This window comes from Rhea pennata, chromosome 12, assembly GCF_028389875.1.
Source record: "Rhea pennata isolate bPtePen1 chromosome 12, bPtePen1.pri, whole genome shotgun sequence".
NCBI lineage: Eukaryota > Metazoa > Chordata > Aves > Rheiformes > Rheidae > Rhea > Rhea pennata.
The window spans coordinates 24,562,132-24,578,041 of NC_084674.1; the positions used below are offsets into that span (position 1 = coordinate 24,562,132).

A 15,910-nucleotide genomic window follows, 5' to 3' on the forward strand; every position below is an offset into this window, starting at 1 on the left:
GCCCTGGTGCCTGCGGCGAGGTGGTCCCTGCCCATCTTCCTGCTGATGACACTCTCTTACTTCTGTCCCAAGAGGATGTCTTCATCCAGCAGACACAGGACACCAAGAATCCTGTCATCTATGCTGTGTTCTCTGCTTCAGGGTGAGTGCCGTCAGTCCTATGGCAGCCATACCATGTGGCCACATGGGGTCCCAAGGACAGCTTGTGGGCTTCAGGGGCCACTGCACACGGGTGCCCACCACAGCCAAAGCCACCCACCCCATAAAGCAGTCTGGAGAGTTGGCCAAGGTCAGCACCCCCCAGCTGCCATGCAGTGCCCATCTGAGGGTTTGGCAATGCTGTAGCACAAGTGGGGTGGGTTGCTCTGCTGGGGGATCTGGCAGTGCCAACCTGAAGGCAATACCAAATCTCTAAGGCTGTGCTGACTCCCCTCCTTCTAGATCCGTTTTCAAAGGCTCCGCTGTGTGCGTCTACTCCATGGCCGATATCCGCATGGTGTTCAATGGGCCCTTTGCACACAAGGAGGGCCCCAACTACCAGTGGATGCCCTACACAGGCAAAATGCCTTATCCCCGGCCAGGCACCGTAAGTACCCTGCAGGCATGAAGGCCTCCAGTCAGTACAACAGCAGGTTGCGTGGGGTAGAGGGCCTGTGTGTGCCCAGCAATACCAGGGAGCCAGCGCCCTCCTTGTGCGTGGGGTAGCTCAGAACCTGACCATGGCAGGAGACTGGTTCTGGCTTATGGCCTAGGCACAACCCCACCAAGGAGAGGCTGGGTAAATCTGTTAACTGGGCCAGAGCAAGCACCCAGCCTGGCAACTCCATGAGTGTGGGTGATGTTTCATCCACTGTCCTGTGTTGCAGTGCCCCGGGGGGACGTTTACACCATCCATGAAGTCAACCAAGGATTATCCTGATGAGGTGATCAACTTCATGTGCGCACACCCACTGATGTACCACGCCATATACCCAACCCACCGCCAGCCACTAGTAGTGCGCAGCAACGTCAACTATCGCTTCACCACCATCGCCGTCGACCAGGTGGATGCAGCAGATGGGCGCTATGAGGTGCTTTTCCTGGGCACAGGTACCCACGCCGCACACCGCAGAGAACACAGCATGCACCAGTGCCACCTGGGAGGGCAGGGGCACCGCCAGGGCTGGCAAGATCATGGTGCCCTTCCAGATCCCACGTTGGAGTGGGGCAACGGACTAAGACCCCTGTGCCATGGGTCCTACAATGCAGCCTGGTCCTTCCCCTGCCCCAATGCCTGTCTTAGGACTCTGTGATCCAGCCTGGTCCTTCCCCTGCCCATCCCAGGGCCCCATGATTTAGCCTTTTCCCATGGATAAATAGGCCATTTTGCATACTGCAGCAGATCTCAGCCTGGAAGCTATTCCCCAGTGAGTTATTGGTGCACACACAGCTGAGCTCCTTGCTTCTGAGCAGGCAGCAGAGGCTTATGCACTGGCTGCTGGATCCCCCCCATCCTGGGCAGCAGCAGTCCCTAGTGAGGGGCAATTACTTGAGCTGGTGAGCTGCACCACAGACAGTTGTCCACTGCAGCACTATGGGGATGGGGATGGGGTTGGAGTTGAGGGCCCTTCTGACCCTTACCCCAGCAGGGACTGCCTTCCCAGGAGGATGGGGGATGCAGGTGCCCAGCCTATGGCACTGAACAGCCATCCACTGTGATGTCTTGCAGATCGAGGCACTGTGCAGAAAGTCATAGTACTACCCCGGGATGACATGGAGACTGAGGAGCTGATGCTGGAAGAGATTGAGGTGTTCAAGGTAAGGACCAATCTCTCCTGCCCCTTGCTCAGAGCTCTGAATATCCATACCCTGACCTTACTCCACTGCCCCAGCCTACCCCGTGTTGCCCAGTGCTGGCCTAGAGCTGATAGGACACAGAATCGCAGAATCAAAGAATGGTTGAGGTTGGAAGGGACATCTGGAGATCATCTTGTCCAAACCCCCTGGTCAAGAAGGACCACCTAGAGCACGTTAGACAGAATCACATCCAGGCGAGTTTTGAATATCTCCAGAGAAGGAGATTCCACAATCTCTCTGGGCAACCTCTTCCAGTGCTCTGTCACTCTCACAGTAGAGAAGGTCTTCCTTATATTCAGACAGAACTTCCTGTGTTTCAGTTTGTACCCGTTGCCTCTTGGCCTGTTGCTTGGCACCACTGAAAAGAGTATGGCCCCATTCTCTTGACATCCTCCCTTAAGGTATTTGTAGACATTGATAAGATTCTCTCTCAGTCTTCCCTTCTTCAGACTAAACAGGCCCAGCTCTCGCAGCCTTTCCTCGTTAGAGAGATGCTCCAGCCCTCTGATCATATTTGTAGCCCTACGCTAGACTCTCTCCAGTAGCTCCATGTCTCTCTTGTGCTGGGGGGGCCCAGAACTGGACATAGTACTCAAGATGTGGCCTCACCAGGGCTGAGCAGAGGGGCAGGATCACCTCCCACAACTTGCTGGCAACACTCTCTTCCTAATGCACCCCAGGGTGTCATTGACCTACTTGGCTAAAAGAGCACATTGCTGGCTCATGGTCAAATTGTTGTCCATCAAAACTCCCAGCTCCTTCTCTGCAGAGCTGCTTTACAGCAGCTCAGCCCCCAGCCTGTAGTGGTGCATAAGGTTATTTCCCCCTAAGTGCAGGACTCTGCACTTCCCCTTGTTGAACCTCAGGAGGTTCCTCTCCGCCCAGCTCTCCAGCCTGGCCAGGTCTCTCTGAATGGCAGCACAGCCCTCAGCTGTAGCAACCACACCTCCAGCATGGTATCTTTAGCACACTTGCTGAGGAGGCACTCTGTCCCTTCGTCCAGGTCATTGATGAAGAAGCTGAACAGCATGGGAGCCAGTACTGAGCCCTGGGGAACTCCACTAGCCGCAGGCCTGCAACTAGACTCAGTGACACTTTGTGACACTGATGATAACCCTTTGAGCTCTGCCTTTCAGCCAGTGCTCAAGCCACCTCACTGTGTACTCATCTGCACTTTCTGAGCTTACCTCTGAGGATGTTATGGGAGAGACAGTGTCAAAAGCCTTGCTGAAGTCAAGGTACGCAACGTCCACTGCTCTCCCCTCATCTACCCAGCTAGTCATTCCTTCGTAGAAGGCTATCAGATTGGTTAATCAGGATTTCCCCTTGATGAGTCCATGCTGGCTACTCCTGATCACCTTCTTATCCTCCATATGCTTGGAGATGACATCCAGAATGAGGTGTTCCGTCACCTTTCCTGGGATGGAGGTGAGGCTGACCAGCCTGTAGTTGCGTGGGTCCTTCCTCCTGTCCTTTTGGAAGACTGGAGTGACACTGGCTTTCTTCCAGTCCTTGGGCACCTCTCCAGTTCTCCAGGACCTTTCAAAGATGATGGAGAGTGGCCTGGCAACAACATCTGCCAGCTCCCTTAGTACCTGTGGCTGCATCCCATCCAGGCCCATGGATCTGTGAATGTCAAGTTTGCCCAGAAGATCTCTAATCCTATCCTCCTCAACCAAAGGAAAGATCTACCTTTCTCCAGATTTTCTCTGTGGTCTCCATGCTCTGGGATTCTTGAGGGCTGCCTTTAGCAGTGAAGACTGAAGCAAAGAAGGCATTCAGTAATTCTGCCTTTTCTGTAGCCTTCATCTCCAGGGCTCCTGCCCCATTCAGTAGCGGACCCACATTTTCCCCAGTCCTCCTCTTGCTGCTGATGTATTTGAAGAAGCCCTTCCTGTTGTCCTTAATATCCCTTGCCGAACTCAATTCCAAATGGGCCTTAGCCTTCCTCGCCACATCTCTACATACTCTTGATTGCATTCCTATAATTCTCCCAAGTAGCCTGTCCCCTCTTCCACATTCTGTGTACTTTCCTCTTGTGTCTGAGTTTGGCCAGAAGCTCCCTGCTCATCCATGCAGGTCCTCTGCCCCCTTTGCTGGACTTCTTTCTCCTTGGGATGCACCGCTCTTGAGCTTGGAGGAAGTGGTGCTTGAATACTAGTCAGCTCTCCTGGAGCCCCCTTCCTTCTAGGGCCCTAACCCACGAGATTCCTCCAAGTAGGTCTCTGAAGAGCCCAAAGTCCGCTCTCCTGAATTCCAAGGCTGTGATCCTACTTATTGGCTTGCCTCCTCCTTCCAGATCCTGAACTCCACCATCTTCTGGTCCCTGCAGCCAAGGCTGCCCCCAGCCTTCACGTCTCCAACAGGTCACTCTTTGTTGGTCAGTACAAGGTCCAGTAGGACACCCCTCCTCATTGACTCCTCCACCACCTGTGTCAAAAAGTTATCATCCATGCTCTACAGGAGCTTCCTGGACTGTCTGTGCCTAGCTGTATTGTCCTTTGTCTGTGCCTAGCTGTGTTGTCCCTCCAGCAGATGTCAGGGTGGTTGAAGCCCTGCCCTGAGAACCAGAGCCTGTGATCATGAGGCTACTTCCAGCTGTCTGTAGAAGGCCTCAGCGAGTTCTTATTCCTGGTCAGGTGGCCTGTAGTGGACACTCACAACAGTATCACCCACATTAGCCTGCCCTTTAATCTTTACTCATAAGCTCTCAACTGGCTCTTCATCCATCCCTAGACAGAGCTCGATACATTCCAGTTGCTTCCTCACATGAAGAGCAACTCCACCACCTTGCCTTCCTGGCCTGCTTTTCCTAAAAAGCATGTAGCCATCCATGACAGCATTCCAGTCACGTGAGCTATCCCACCATGTCTCTGTAACTGCACGGAGATCATGGCCCTGCGACCACTCCAGTTCCTCCTGTTTATTCCCCATGCTGTGTGCATTGGTGTACAGGCATTTCAGAGAGGTAGCTGTGCATGCAGGTTTCCCTGGAGTGATGAAGGGAGATTCCCCATAGCCACATCCCGTATGCACGTCCCCAGCTGCATGGACCCGCTGGAGGCCTCCCGACTTGAGCCGTGTTTTGTTGACTGCTCTATCTTTATAACTCTCTGCTTCCTCCATCCTACCTAGTTTAAAGCCCTCTTTACCAGGCTGGCCAACCTGTTGGCAAAAACACGTGTGCCCCGCTTGGTGAGGTGGATCCCATCTCTCCCCATCAGTTGTTGATCTTCAGACAGGGTCCCATGATCATAGAAACCAAAACCCTGTTGCCAACACCAGTGGCACAGCCAGTTGCTAACTTGGAAAAATCTGTATCTACTCCTTCTCCTATCCTTCCCTCTCATTGGTAGGATTGAGGATAAAATCACCTGGGCACCTATCAGCCCCTTGGCTGGTTCTGGAAGGATCACACCCCAGATGAAAAGTGTTGCCCCTCCTGCCTGCTCTGTCCTGGCACCCTCTCAGCTACTCCTGCCCTCCTCAGCTGCCCTGTGCAGCCCTGTGCCCTGTGCAGGGACCTGGGTGCACACCCTGGAGCTGCAACATTAGGCTCAGCATGAGGCCTTGGGGGCCCAAGGCAGTGGGTGTGGTGTGGATATCCTGAGGGCTTGGGGCAGGAGAACATGGACAACAGCAAGATAGGGGAATGGATTGATGGATACACATTGGGCTCGCCAGCCCCTCAATATCCTTTACCTGTGCTCCCTTCTAGGTGCCAGCACCCATCAAGACAATGACCATCTCTTCCAAGAGGGTGAGTCACAGCATGTGGTCAAGTGGCAAAGGAGGACTAAGTGGCCCTGGAGAAGTAGTGCCCAGCTGTGGTACTGCCCAGGCACCACCTCAGTGCAAGACGAGTGAGCCATGGATGGGAAAAGCTAGTGGGTAGCTTCACAGTGAGATGCCTTTGGTGGCCCCTGTAACTTCTGGGTATATGCTGCCACAAGTCACTCTGGGTAGCTCCAGCACAAGCTGGCTCTGGTAGCCCCAGGGGCCAGGAGGCCACAGCTCATTCAAATGGTCCTTATGGGGTTGAGTCAAGGCTGTATGCCTAAGTAGTGTCTCACACCGTCCTCTCTGTTCCCCCCAACAGCAACAGCTTTACGTGTCCTCAGCTGTAGGGGTGACCCATTTGGCCCTGCACCGGTGTGATGTTTATGGGGAAGTTTGTGCCGACTGCTGCCTGGCCCGGGACCCCTACTGCGCCTGGGATGGCAAGGCTTGCACCCGCTACTCAGCATCTTCCAAGAGGTATGGGGAGCCAAGGGCAGGTGGCAGGCAGCAAGGAGGGACCCCTGGGCTATGGACAACCCCTTGGGGTTCACCAGATCATCTCCTGCTTCCCCACAGGCGGAGCAGGCGGCAGGACGTCCGGCATGGCAACCCCATCCGCCAGTGCCGAGGCTACAACTCCAACGGTGAGCAGGCATCATGCGGCTGAGGTGAAGGCAGAGGGGGCAGTTGAGGGAGCTAGGATGAGGGGGCAAGACATGGGGGTCCAGGACAGGAGGTGTAATGTGGTTATACTGAGGCAGGGGGCAGGAGAACGCGGACAGTAGGCAGACAGGGTGATGGATGGGTGGATACACTTGGTGGATGCATGTGCTGACGAGGAGGCTGAGCACATCTGAATGGATGAAGGAGGTTAACACTGAGGAATGGATGGATGGATTCATGAGGAGGAGGCTGAGCACAGTTGATTGGACAGTTGGATACATGAAGAGAAGGGTAAGCACAGTTGGATGAATATGTTTGGTGCACAAATGGATACATCAGAGGAGGATGAACATGAATGGGTGGATGGATGGATTGATGGAAGGATGGATCCATTAAGGAGGAGTCTGAGCATGTTTGGATGGATGGATACATTTGAGGAGGATAAACATGAATGGATGGATGAATGTATTGGGGAGGAAGCTGAGCACAGTTATTTGGATGGATACATGGATGGATGGATACATCAGAGAAGGATGAACATGGATTAATGGGTGGGTACATTTGTGGAGGATGAGCACAATTGGATGGCCAGCTGATTGTACACCCTTATTGGAAGGACAGATACACTGAGGGAGGAAGAACATAGTTGCTGGGTGGATCAAGAGCCAGTGCATCCAAGACTAGGTTTGAATGGGGGAAGAGAAATACTTGGAGAGAAATTGGGTAAGGTGGGATGGGGTCCTGGGGTCCCGGAACATGCCACTCTCCCTTAGGGGGCAGGCTGGGGGTGTGGATGCACATATGCTGACCTAGCCACCTGCACCTGCCCGTACAGCCAACAAGAACACAGTGGAGGCTGTGCAGTATGGGGTGGAGGGCAGCACGGCCTTCCTTGAGTGCCAGCCCCGTTCCCCCCAGGCCAGCATCAAGTGGCTACTCCAGAAGGACAATAGTGACCGGCGGAAAGAGGTAGGACAAAGGGCTGAGCAAAGCCTCGCCCTGGGGGCTGAGGGCCTCTGTGCGCACCCTGCGCCAGCCAGCTAAGCCTACACTCCCTCTCCCAACAGCTCCGTGTCGAGGGCCGGGTATTGCGGACAGAGCAGGGCTTGCTGTTGCGCTCCCTGCAGCTCTCTGACAGTGGCCTGTACTCCTGCACTGCCACTGAGAACAACTTCAAGCACACGGTGACCAAGGTGCAGCTACGTGTCCTCAGCAGCCGCACTGTCCACGCCATGCTCTTCCAGGCTGAGGTCCCGCCTGGCCTCCCACCTGTGGCTGCTGCTGCCACTGGTGCGAGGGTGCCCAGTGCTGCTGCTCCCCGCTACCAGGACCTGCTGCAACTCCTCACCCAGCCTGAAATGGGACTCCTTGACCAGTACTGTCAGGGTTACTGGCGGCACATGGCCACCAGCCCCCAGGAACCGCTGGCTGGCCTCAAAGCCAAGGAGCAGCAGGACCAGAAGAAGCCTCGAAACCGCCGGAATCACCAGCCAGAGACCTACAGGCATACATGAAACCATCAGCAGGGACTTTGATAGCACAGTGGTCTATTTTTCCCCCTTTTAATATTAAAAATATCTATAAATATACATATATATATATATATATATATATATCTACACACACACATGCACACACACTCCCCACCTCCCTTGGAAGACGGTATTTATTTGTAGGTTGTACATAGTCATTTGCACAACATGACCATTGCCTTCCCACCCCAGGGAAGAGTGAAGGACCCCAGAAGTCATGCCCATCATTTCTTTCTTCCCTTCCTGAACTTTGTGGTACTGTGAGACACCAGCATGTGGGACCAGGCTGAGGTCAATGACCTTCCAGTGGGAAGGGCATGGCACTACAATCAGGGCTGTACATGCCTAATGGTGGGCAGGCCATGTCAGGGGATGATGTCACCAGCTCACAGTAGTGTTGGGGCAGAGGCAGTGGTTCCTGCAGGAAGGCTCTAGGGCAGGTGCCCATCTGGCCTGGACAGCCTGCACTGACTTGGTCACAGGGCAAGCAGCAAGAAGGAGCTGGAGAAGGTCTGCCCCACTGCTTTTGTTGTGTCTGCTGTATCTTTGAGCCTCAGTTTCCCCATCTAGTTATTTAAGACCAAGCGCTTTCCCCAGGAAAACTGCAGACTGGCCACACAAGCCTAGGAGAGGGGAGGGCTACAGACATGCTGCATCCCACCAGGCCACAGCTTGGACTTCATGTCCACTGAAATGTGACTGCAGCTGGGGAGAGGCACATAGGCAGAGAGAGTCTAGCCTCTGAGGTGCAGCTCAGGGAGGCAGGATTCAGGTGTCTAGGCAGCAGTAGAGGCTTAGTCAGGGCTGTGCTCTGGGTTGGAGAGGGAAGGAGAAGAGGCTGTAATGGGGCCAACCCCTGGGGTCGCCACTTTTACACTATGCTAGGGGCACCTTTAGTGCCACCCAGGCCTGACAGGTTGGGCAGTGGTGCCCATGGGTGCTGGAACCATGGGAGCCTTGTCCATTGCCTGCTGCCTTCGGGCTCCCAGGCAGCGATGTGGGTACCCTGCATTGTAAATAGTTGTACATGGGAAGCACAAGGGTGCCTGGGGCCCATGCCCTGCCAAGCACATGCCACCGCTGCAACCAAGAGTGTGCCAAAATAAACACTGGCTTTGGGATAGCCACAGGCGCCTGTGTGTGCTCTGTGCGGGATGGGGACATCATGGAGGGCCTAAAAGAGGAGGCAGCGGGGGCCTTGCTGACAGCTGCCCTGCTTGGGGTCATTGTCCCCTGCGCCATGCTGACCTCACACAATCCCCTTAACTCTGCCCTCTGGCCTGTTGCCCTGAGCTGTGTGGGGAGGAGGCAAGGGCAGGACTGAACCCACCACCCCCAGAGTGGGGTACAAAGGTGCCAGGCATGGGATGAGGATGGGCAGCAGGAGAGGGTCACCTGGGGTGGGGGGGGTACATGGGGAGGGACATGAGGGGGACACTGGGCATTACTTGGAGCACTGACAGGGCGGTGCTGGGGGCAATGGAGGGCTGCACTGGGTGGTACTGGGGGCACTTGGAAGCTGCACTGGAGATACTGAGAGTGAATGGGGGGGGCGGTGACATGGGGCTGTGCTGGGGGTACTGGTGATCCTGAGGGCACTGAGGATGTGGCACTGGGCTGTACTGTGAACAGTAAGATGTACTGGAGGGCTGCACTAGGAGCACTGGGAAATCCTGGGAGCACTTGAGGGGCATCCCTGGGCAATACTGATGATGCTGGGGGAGTGGCACTGGGTGGTACTGGGGGAACAGGGGCCTCACTGGGAAGTACTGGGGGTGCTGGATGGTATTGCAGGGCACTAAGATGTACCGAAGGCACTGGGATGTACTGAAACTCCTGGGGGCAGTGAGCCGTACTGGGATGTATGGGAATGTACAGGCAACAGGGTGGTGCTGGGGGCACCGGAATGTACTTGGGATATGGGGCGGTACTGGAATCCTTGCGCCCCCTTGTGTTCACTTGGGGCACTTCAGCCATCGCCCCCGATCCTAGGGACATTGGGTGGGTACTTGTACATTCTCCAGAAGGACACCGAAGGGTACTGGGGGGAGGGGGGGGAGAGAGAGAGGATGAGGAGGAGGGTTACGGAGTGAGGGGTGGAGACATTTGGTGGAGGCCATGGTGCTTGGCATGGGAACATGGAGGGGCAGGATTGGGGTGCCCTGGGACATTTGGCAGGGTTATTGGCGGGGGGGGGGGGAGCATGAAATCCTGCAGGGTTTCCTGGACACAGTGGAGGCACACTCTGGTGCCCCTGTGATACACAGAGGCTTAATGGGCACTGAAAGTATAGACATTCTGGGCGGGGGGGGGGGGGTGTACCTAAGATGCCGGGGTCAGCGGTCAGCGGAAGTGGAAGTTGAGTGGCCTGACCTGGGGGCATTAGGAGAGTACTGATGGTGGCTGGAGATACTAGGGTGGGTACACCAGGGAGGACACAGAAGGGGGCATACTGGAGCTTCCTGCAGACATTGAAGGTGTACTGGGGACAACTGTGTGGGTGGGGACTTGCAGAGACTGGGAGGGTGCTGAGGTGCCCTTGGGGACATGGATGGGGGGTCTGAGAGAACTTGGAGCCAATGGAGGGGGATTCTGGAGAGGTCTGGAAACACTGGGGAGATACTGGAGTGCCCAAGTGGACTTTGGGAGGTGGTTCCTGGGAATGCCTGGGGACACTCTGGAGGGTTGCTGGGGGCAGGGGGGGTTGGAGACATTGGGGAAGATACTCGAGTGCCCCTGAGAGCGTAGTGCAAGTGTTACTGGGGAAGGAAGGCCTGGGAACACAGGGTGATGTGACTAGGGTTTGCAATGGGTCACAGTGGGTGTACTGAGGTGCCCCTAGGGATATCAGGTAGGGGTTCCTGAGACAAGAGGTCCTGGGGACAGTAGATCCTGTGCATATTTCCAGCCCCAGCTCCTGCTCTTTCCCACATTCCTCCCACACACACACACACACTTCAAACAGTCTCCCCTAGAATAGCTGCGGAGCCAGAGCAGGCACCTTACAGGTCTGCTCAGCTCCTGGATCCGCCAGCATAATCCCCCCACCCCGTTCCCAGATAGGGGCCGGTAGGGGTAGGACAGTTCTGCTCTTCTTCCACCCAGCTCTTTGAAGTGCTGACACTGGAGCCATGGGGATGTGCTGAGCTCAGCCCACTAGAGATTTAAAGGGATTTATCTGAGGCCTGGCTTAAGTGGCAGCTGCTGAGCGTAGCACCTCTCCCAGGTAGCCCCTGGGACCTTGGTCCTGTCCTTGGCCCACATTGGGCGGGTGGCAGCACCCACCCGCCACAGGTAGGCACAATCCCCTGACAGTGGAAGCAGTCTAGTGGCAGGGCACTGGCAGCACAGGCAGGTGCAGTGAGACCAAGCGCTGGAGGCGGCAGGGGGCTGGAGCACGCTGCCCATCCTGGTGCTGACCTCCAAGGAGCGGGTAAGCCGCCGGGCTGCCAGGCCGAGGATGGGGGCTGGGGCCAGTGCTGAGGAGAAGCACTCCCGCGAGCTCGAGAAGAAGCTCAAGGAAGACGCTGAGAAGGATGCGAGGACTGTGAAGCTGCTGCTGCTGGGTATGGCTGGGGCTGGGGGGGGGGGGGGGGGAGAGGGGTAAAGACAGCCTGTCCGGGGTTTCTGGACCCATCCATCCTACCTGTTCCCCATTTCCAATCTCCCCTCTTCCCTGACATCCTACCCAACAGCCCACTCAACAGTTGCCCAGATATCCCCAAAGGCAAACAGCACACCCCCTCCTCCCCTTCAAGAGCCCCTATTTCCAGACATCCCCAAAACCCAACAGCTCACTTAACACCTCCCAAATCCATCAATCTCTTCTCAAGCGGCCACTACAACATCTCCCACCCCTCCCAAGTACTTCCAAAAAAAAAAAAAAAAAAAAACCCAAACAGCTTACCACAAGAGCTCACTTCAGCAGACCCTCAATACCCCCAAGCACAACCAGCCAATCCCCACTTCCCCCCCCCCAAAAAAACCCCAATCATCCCTTCTCCCTATCCCCTGGCACCCCGAAGCTCAAGCAGCCCACCTCAACATCCCGCCCAGTCAGCCCACTCCAACAGCCAACCCAAAAAAGCCCCCCACTCCAAGATATACACCCAAAGCCAACCAGCCCATCTCAGCAGCCCCCTCCCAATCCCAGCCCACCCTCAGTCACTCACCTGAACAGCCCACTCCCAAACTCAAACATCCCTTCTCAAGAGCCCATCTTAACACCCCCTTCTCCACACCTACTCATTCATAAACCCAATCAGCCCACCCCAACATCCCACCCCAACAGCCCTCTCATTCCAAGGCATCCCCAAACCCATCAGCTCATCCCCAGCAGCCCGCTCCAAACCAAATTATCCCTTCTCAAGAGCCCTCCACAACACCCCCCCCACAAACACACTCCTGAGCATCCCTAGATCCAATCAACCCACCTCAACAGCCCACCTTGACATTCTGCTGAACCAGCCCACCTCACTAGCCCATTGCTTCTAAGCACTTCCAAACCCAACCAGCCCATCCCAACTGCCCATTCAACATCCCTCCATTGTAAGGCACTCCCAAACCCAAATATTTCACCTGCATCCCATCCTACCAGTATCTCACCGCACCCAACAGCCTCCCTGATACTTCCTGCCCCCACGTACCCTTGAGCCCAACCAGTCCATTTCAACTACTCCCTCACGCCAAGGCACCCCTGAACATAGCCAATCTACTTCAGCAGCCCATCCTAGCAGACCACTGAATATTTCGCCACTCCCAACTCAAATAGCCAACCTTAAAATCCCACACCAGCATCCCCCCATGATCCCAAGCACCCCTAGACCTAATCATCCTGCCTGCATCTCATCCTTCCAGCTGCCACTGCACACAACAGGCCCTGGCAGTTCCTGCTCCCAGGTATCCTCAGATCCAGCCATCCACTCCATCACCCTCATGCCTAGCCAACACACTGACCCAACATAGTCTGTTCCCCATCCCCAGCAGAGCTTTGAGGGTCTCTCAGCCCCTGAGAGCTGCCCCTCTGGCCAAGGGGTGCCAGGGCTCAGTGCTGCCCTGTATGTGGTCTAGGCACAGGTGTCATTGCTGCCCTCATGTCATGGCCCACCGGCACTGCAATGGCATTGGGGCACCTGGCTGCAGGCAGCTGGGTTCAGCAATGCCAGCGTGGCCCCATTCCCTTCCCTGGACTGCCCCAGCTTATCGCATTATCCATACCCAGGGGCTGCAGTAGCTCAGCCCAACCCTAATGCCTATGCAGATGAGGCCATAATCCACCCTGCCAACCTCTACCCAAAGACACATGCATAGCCTGGCCTCCTGCAAGAGCCCCCCCCACCAGAGCTACAAGGTGATTCCTTGACCCCTCAGTCCTGGGGCACTGGGCCCAACCATGTGCCCTGGGCACCTCCATGTCTCATGGCCCCCAAAGCTCTGCCTCAGTCATACCAGCACCCTACAGCCAGGGATGTTCAGTGGGCAGTGGGGGCCTGTGCTGCAGGCACCATCATAACCAGTACTTTGTTCCCACAGGAGCAGGGGAGTCAGGGAAGAGCACCATTGTCAAGCAGATGAAGTAAGTTCCCCTCATCCTGGGCCCATGCTGCCCCACGGGCCCCTGGACAGGCTCAGGGTGCCCCTCAGGACACCTCATCCTGCCGCCCTTTCCCAGAGGGCACATGCTCACCCCAGAACAGTGCCTGGGAGATCAGAGGTGCAGCTTGGCCATGCTGCACATGGGCCTGCCCCATGCTACAGCCACAAATGGTCTCACCCCGTAGTGCCTGGCTCAGTCCCATCCCAATGTCATGGGATGCTCCACCCCATGGTGCCCAGCTTGGTCCCATCCCACAGCCAAGGGTGCCCTGCCCCGCGATGTCCCCATCCCATAGTGCTTAGCTCAGCCCTCCGGTGTTCAGCTCAACCCTACAGTACACAGTTCAGCCTCATCCAGCAACCACAGGCAGTCCCACTCTCTGTGTACCCCCCCCACCCTGTGGTGCCCAGCTCAGCCCCATGCTCTCTTTCCTGGCCAGAATTATCCACCAGGATGGTTACTCGCTGGAGGAGTGCCTGGAGTTCATCGCCATCATCTACAGCAACACACTCCAGTCCATGCTGGCTATTGTGCGGGCCATGTCCACACTCAATATACAGTATAGCGACTCAGCCCGTCAGGTGAGGGTTGCCCAATGCTGGGCATGGGGCTCCCTGAGGCCCCTGACCCCCAGGTTGCCCAGCCCCACTGAGCCCTGCTCCCTTGCAGGACGATGCCCGAAAGCTGCTGCACCTCTCAGACACCATTGAGGAGGGCACCATGCCCAAGGAGATGTCAGATATCATTGGGCGGCTCTGGAAGGACGCAGGCATCCAAGCCTGCTTTGATCGTGCTTCTGAGTATCAGCTCAACGACTCAGCTGGCTAGTATGCACCAGCGGGGCAGGGGATGGTGGGCAGGGGAGAGGTTGGGCCAGGTAGATAGGCTGGGGGAACTGCTGGGTGGTCTAGGTGGGTGGGTGGGGGTGTAGACACCAGTGGTTCATGCCTGCTGTGTGCCCGGCCAGCTACCTGTCAGACCTGGAGCGTCTGGTAACCCCTGGCTACGTCCCCACAGAACAGGATGTACTGCGCTCCCGTGTCAAAACCACGGGTATTATCGAGACCCAGTTCTCCTTCAAAGACCTCAACTTCAGGTAGGAGCCCTGGTGTGGCCAGGCAGCCCCTTTGCAGGGGCTGATCACGGGCAGGGAAAGGGCTCTGCTGCTTGGGTTGAGAGACCCTCCACTGGGGACTGGGCACAGGGATGGGGGATGTTGACACCTGCCTGTCCTGCCCAGGATGTTCGATGTGGGTGGTCAACGTTCAGAGCGGAAGAAGTGGATCCACTGCTTTGAGGGGGTAACCTGCATCATCTTCATTGCAGCCCTCAGTGCCTATGATATGGTCCTGGTGGAGGACGATGAAGTGGTGAGGGGGAGACACAGGGCAGAGTGTCTTTGCTGGGAAAATGGGGGATGCACAGGACCCCCCCCCTTGTTCCCATCCTGGCACCAGGGCTGTAATGGGACTCACGGGGCTGTGTCCCTTCCCAGAACCGCATGCACGAGAGCCTGCACCTCTTCAACAGTATCTGCAACCATCGCTACTTTGCCACGACTTCCATTGTTCTCTTCCTCAACAAGAAGGATGTCTTCCTGGAGAAAATCAAGAAGGCCCATCTCAGCATCTGCTTCCCTGACTACGATGGTGAGGGCCACACTGGCTCAATCACTGGGTGCAGTCTGGCAGGGAAGGGAGAGGCTTTGGGGTGCCAGCACCCTTCAGCAGATCCCCACCAGATGTCCTCAGCAGCCCATGACATTGTTGACAGCACAAGGTCTGATGCCAGTACTAGGCAATGAGTGCCTGGCTAGGCCAACACCCATCCTTGGGGGGTGAGCCCAGCAGCACTGCAGCAGGGGTCCTGCCTGGTGGGCAGGGGCCGTGGGGCCACAGGGTGATTGGGGCGGGAGGGGCATGGGGTCTTGCTCACCACTGTCCCGCCAGGCCCCAACACCTATGAGGATGCGGGCAACTACATCAAGGTGCAGTTCCTGGAGCTGAACATGCGACGGGATGTGAAGGAGATCTACTCCCATATGACCTGCGCCACTGATACAGAGAACGTTAAGTTTGTCTTCGATGCTGTCACTGACATCATCATCAAGGAGAACCTCAAGGATTGTGGCCTCTTCTGAGCCTCAGCCCCAGTGCTCCCCTCCTCAGTCCAGGTCCGTCTCCTCCCTTGAGCTCCCCTCATGCCAGCTGTCTCCACTTGCCCACAAGCCCCAGCTAGGAATCCTGCTCAGCCCCAGAGCCACCCCTTGGCTCAGCCCCACATCCCCTCACTAGGTACCCTTGGGTGCTGTCAATGGGTGCCCCCAGCTGCCAGATGCCCCTGGGTGCTGGAGATTCCTGGGTTCCCCTGGGTGCTGTGTGTTGTGGGACACTGGGTGACCCTACGTGCTAGGAGCTGAGGATCTCTGCACAACCTTGGGTGCTGCAGAGTACTGTGAGGTGCCCCTAGGTCCATGGTGCCACAGGTATGGCAGGGTGCTGGG

At 56.4% G+C, this 15,910-nt stretch overlaps 2 protein-coding genes across 3 annotated transcripts in view; both read left to right on the forward strand.

Moving 5' to 3' along the window:
* The window catches only part of SEMA3F (semaphorin 3F), a 42,307-nt gene extending 33,373 nt beyond the window's left edge, over window positions 1-8,934 (forward strand). For both annotated transcript variants that reach the window (XM_062585799.1, XM_062585800.1), the window contains 9 exons: window positions 73-142; window positions 442-586; window positions 867-1,089; window positions 1,709-1,797; window positions 5,555-5,596; window positions 5,936-6,093; window positions 6,193-6,260; window positions 7,115-7,248; window positions 7,347-8,934. In XM_062585799.1, coding sequence (XP_062441783.1) covers window positions 73-142; window positions 442-586; window positions 867-1,089; window positions 1,709-1,797; window positions 5,555-5,596; window positions 5,936-6,093; window positions 6,193-6,260; window positions 7,115-7,248; window positions 7,347-7,793 — 1,376 coding nt within the window. In that variant the 3' untranslated portion in view covers window positions 7,794-8,934. The remainder of the gene's footprint in view (window positions 1-72; window positions 143-441; window positions 587-866; window positions 1,090-1,708; window positions 1,798-5,554; window positions 5,597-5,935; window positions 6,094-6,192; window positions 6,261-7,114; window positions 7,249-7,346) is intronic.
* Window positions 8,935-11,271: 2,337 nt separating this feature from the next.
* GNAT1 (G protein subunit alpha transducin 1) lies at window positions 11,272-15,547 on the forward strand. Its single transcript, XM_062585801.1, has 8 exons — window positions 11,272-11,377; window positions 13,344-13,386; window positions 13,847-13,988; window positions 14,077-14,234; window positions 14,375-14,503; window positions 14,648-14,777; window positions 14,903-15,056; window positions 15,357-15,547. Exons 1-8 carry the CDS (start codon window positions 11,272-11,274, stop codon window positions 15,545-15,547), a joined length of 1,053 nt encoding a protein of 350 aa, XP_062441785.1.
* Window positions 15,548-15,910: the final 363 nt, after the last annotated feature.

Excerpts from the sequence above, each read along its gene's own strand:
- GNAT1 (XM_062585801.1), top strand. The coding sequence starts at position 11,272 with ATGGGGGCTGGGGCCAGTGCTGAGGAGAAGCACTCCCGCGAGCTCGAG. Across the intron at positions 13,387-13,846 it reads ACCATTGTCAAGCAGATGAA|AATTATCCACCAGGATGGTT; the intron begins GTAAGTTCCCCT and ends TTTCCTGGCCAG. Across the intron at positions 13,989-14,076 it reads ATAGCGACTCAGCCCGTCAG|GACGATGCCCGAAAGCTGCT; the intron begins GTGAGGGTTGCC and ends GCTCCCTTGCAG.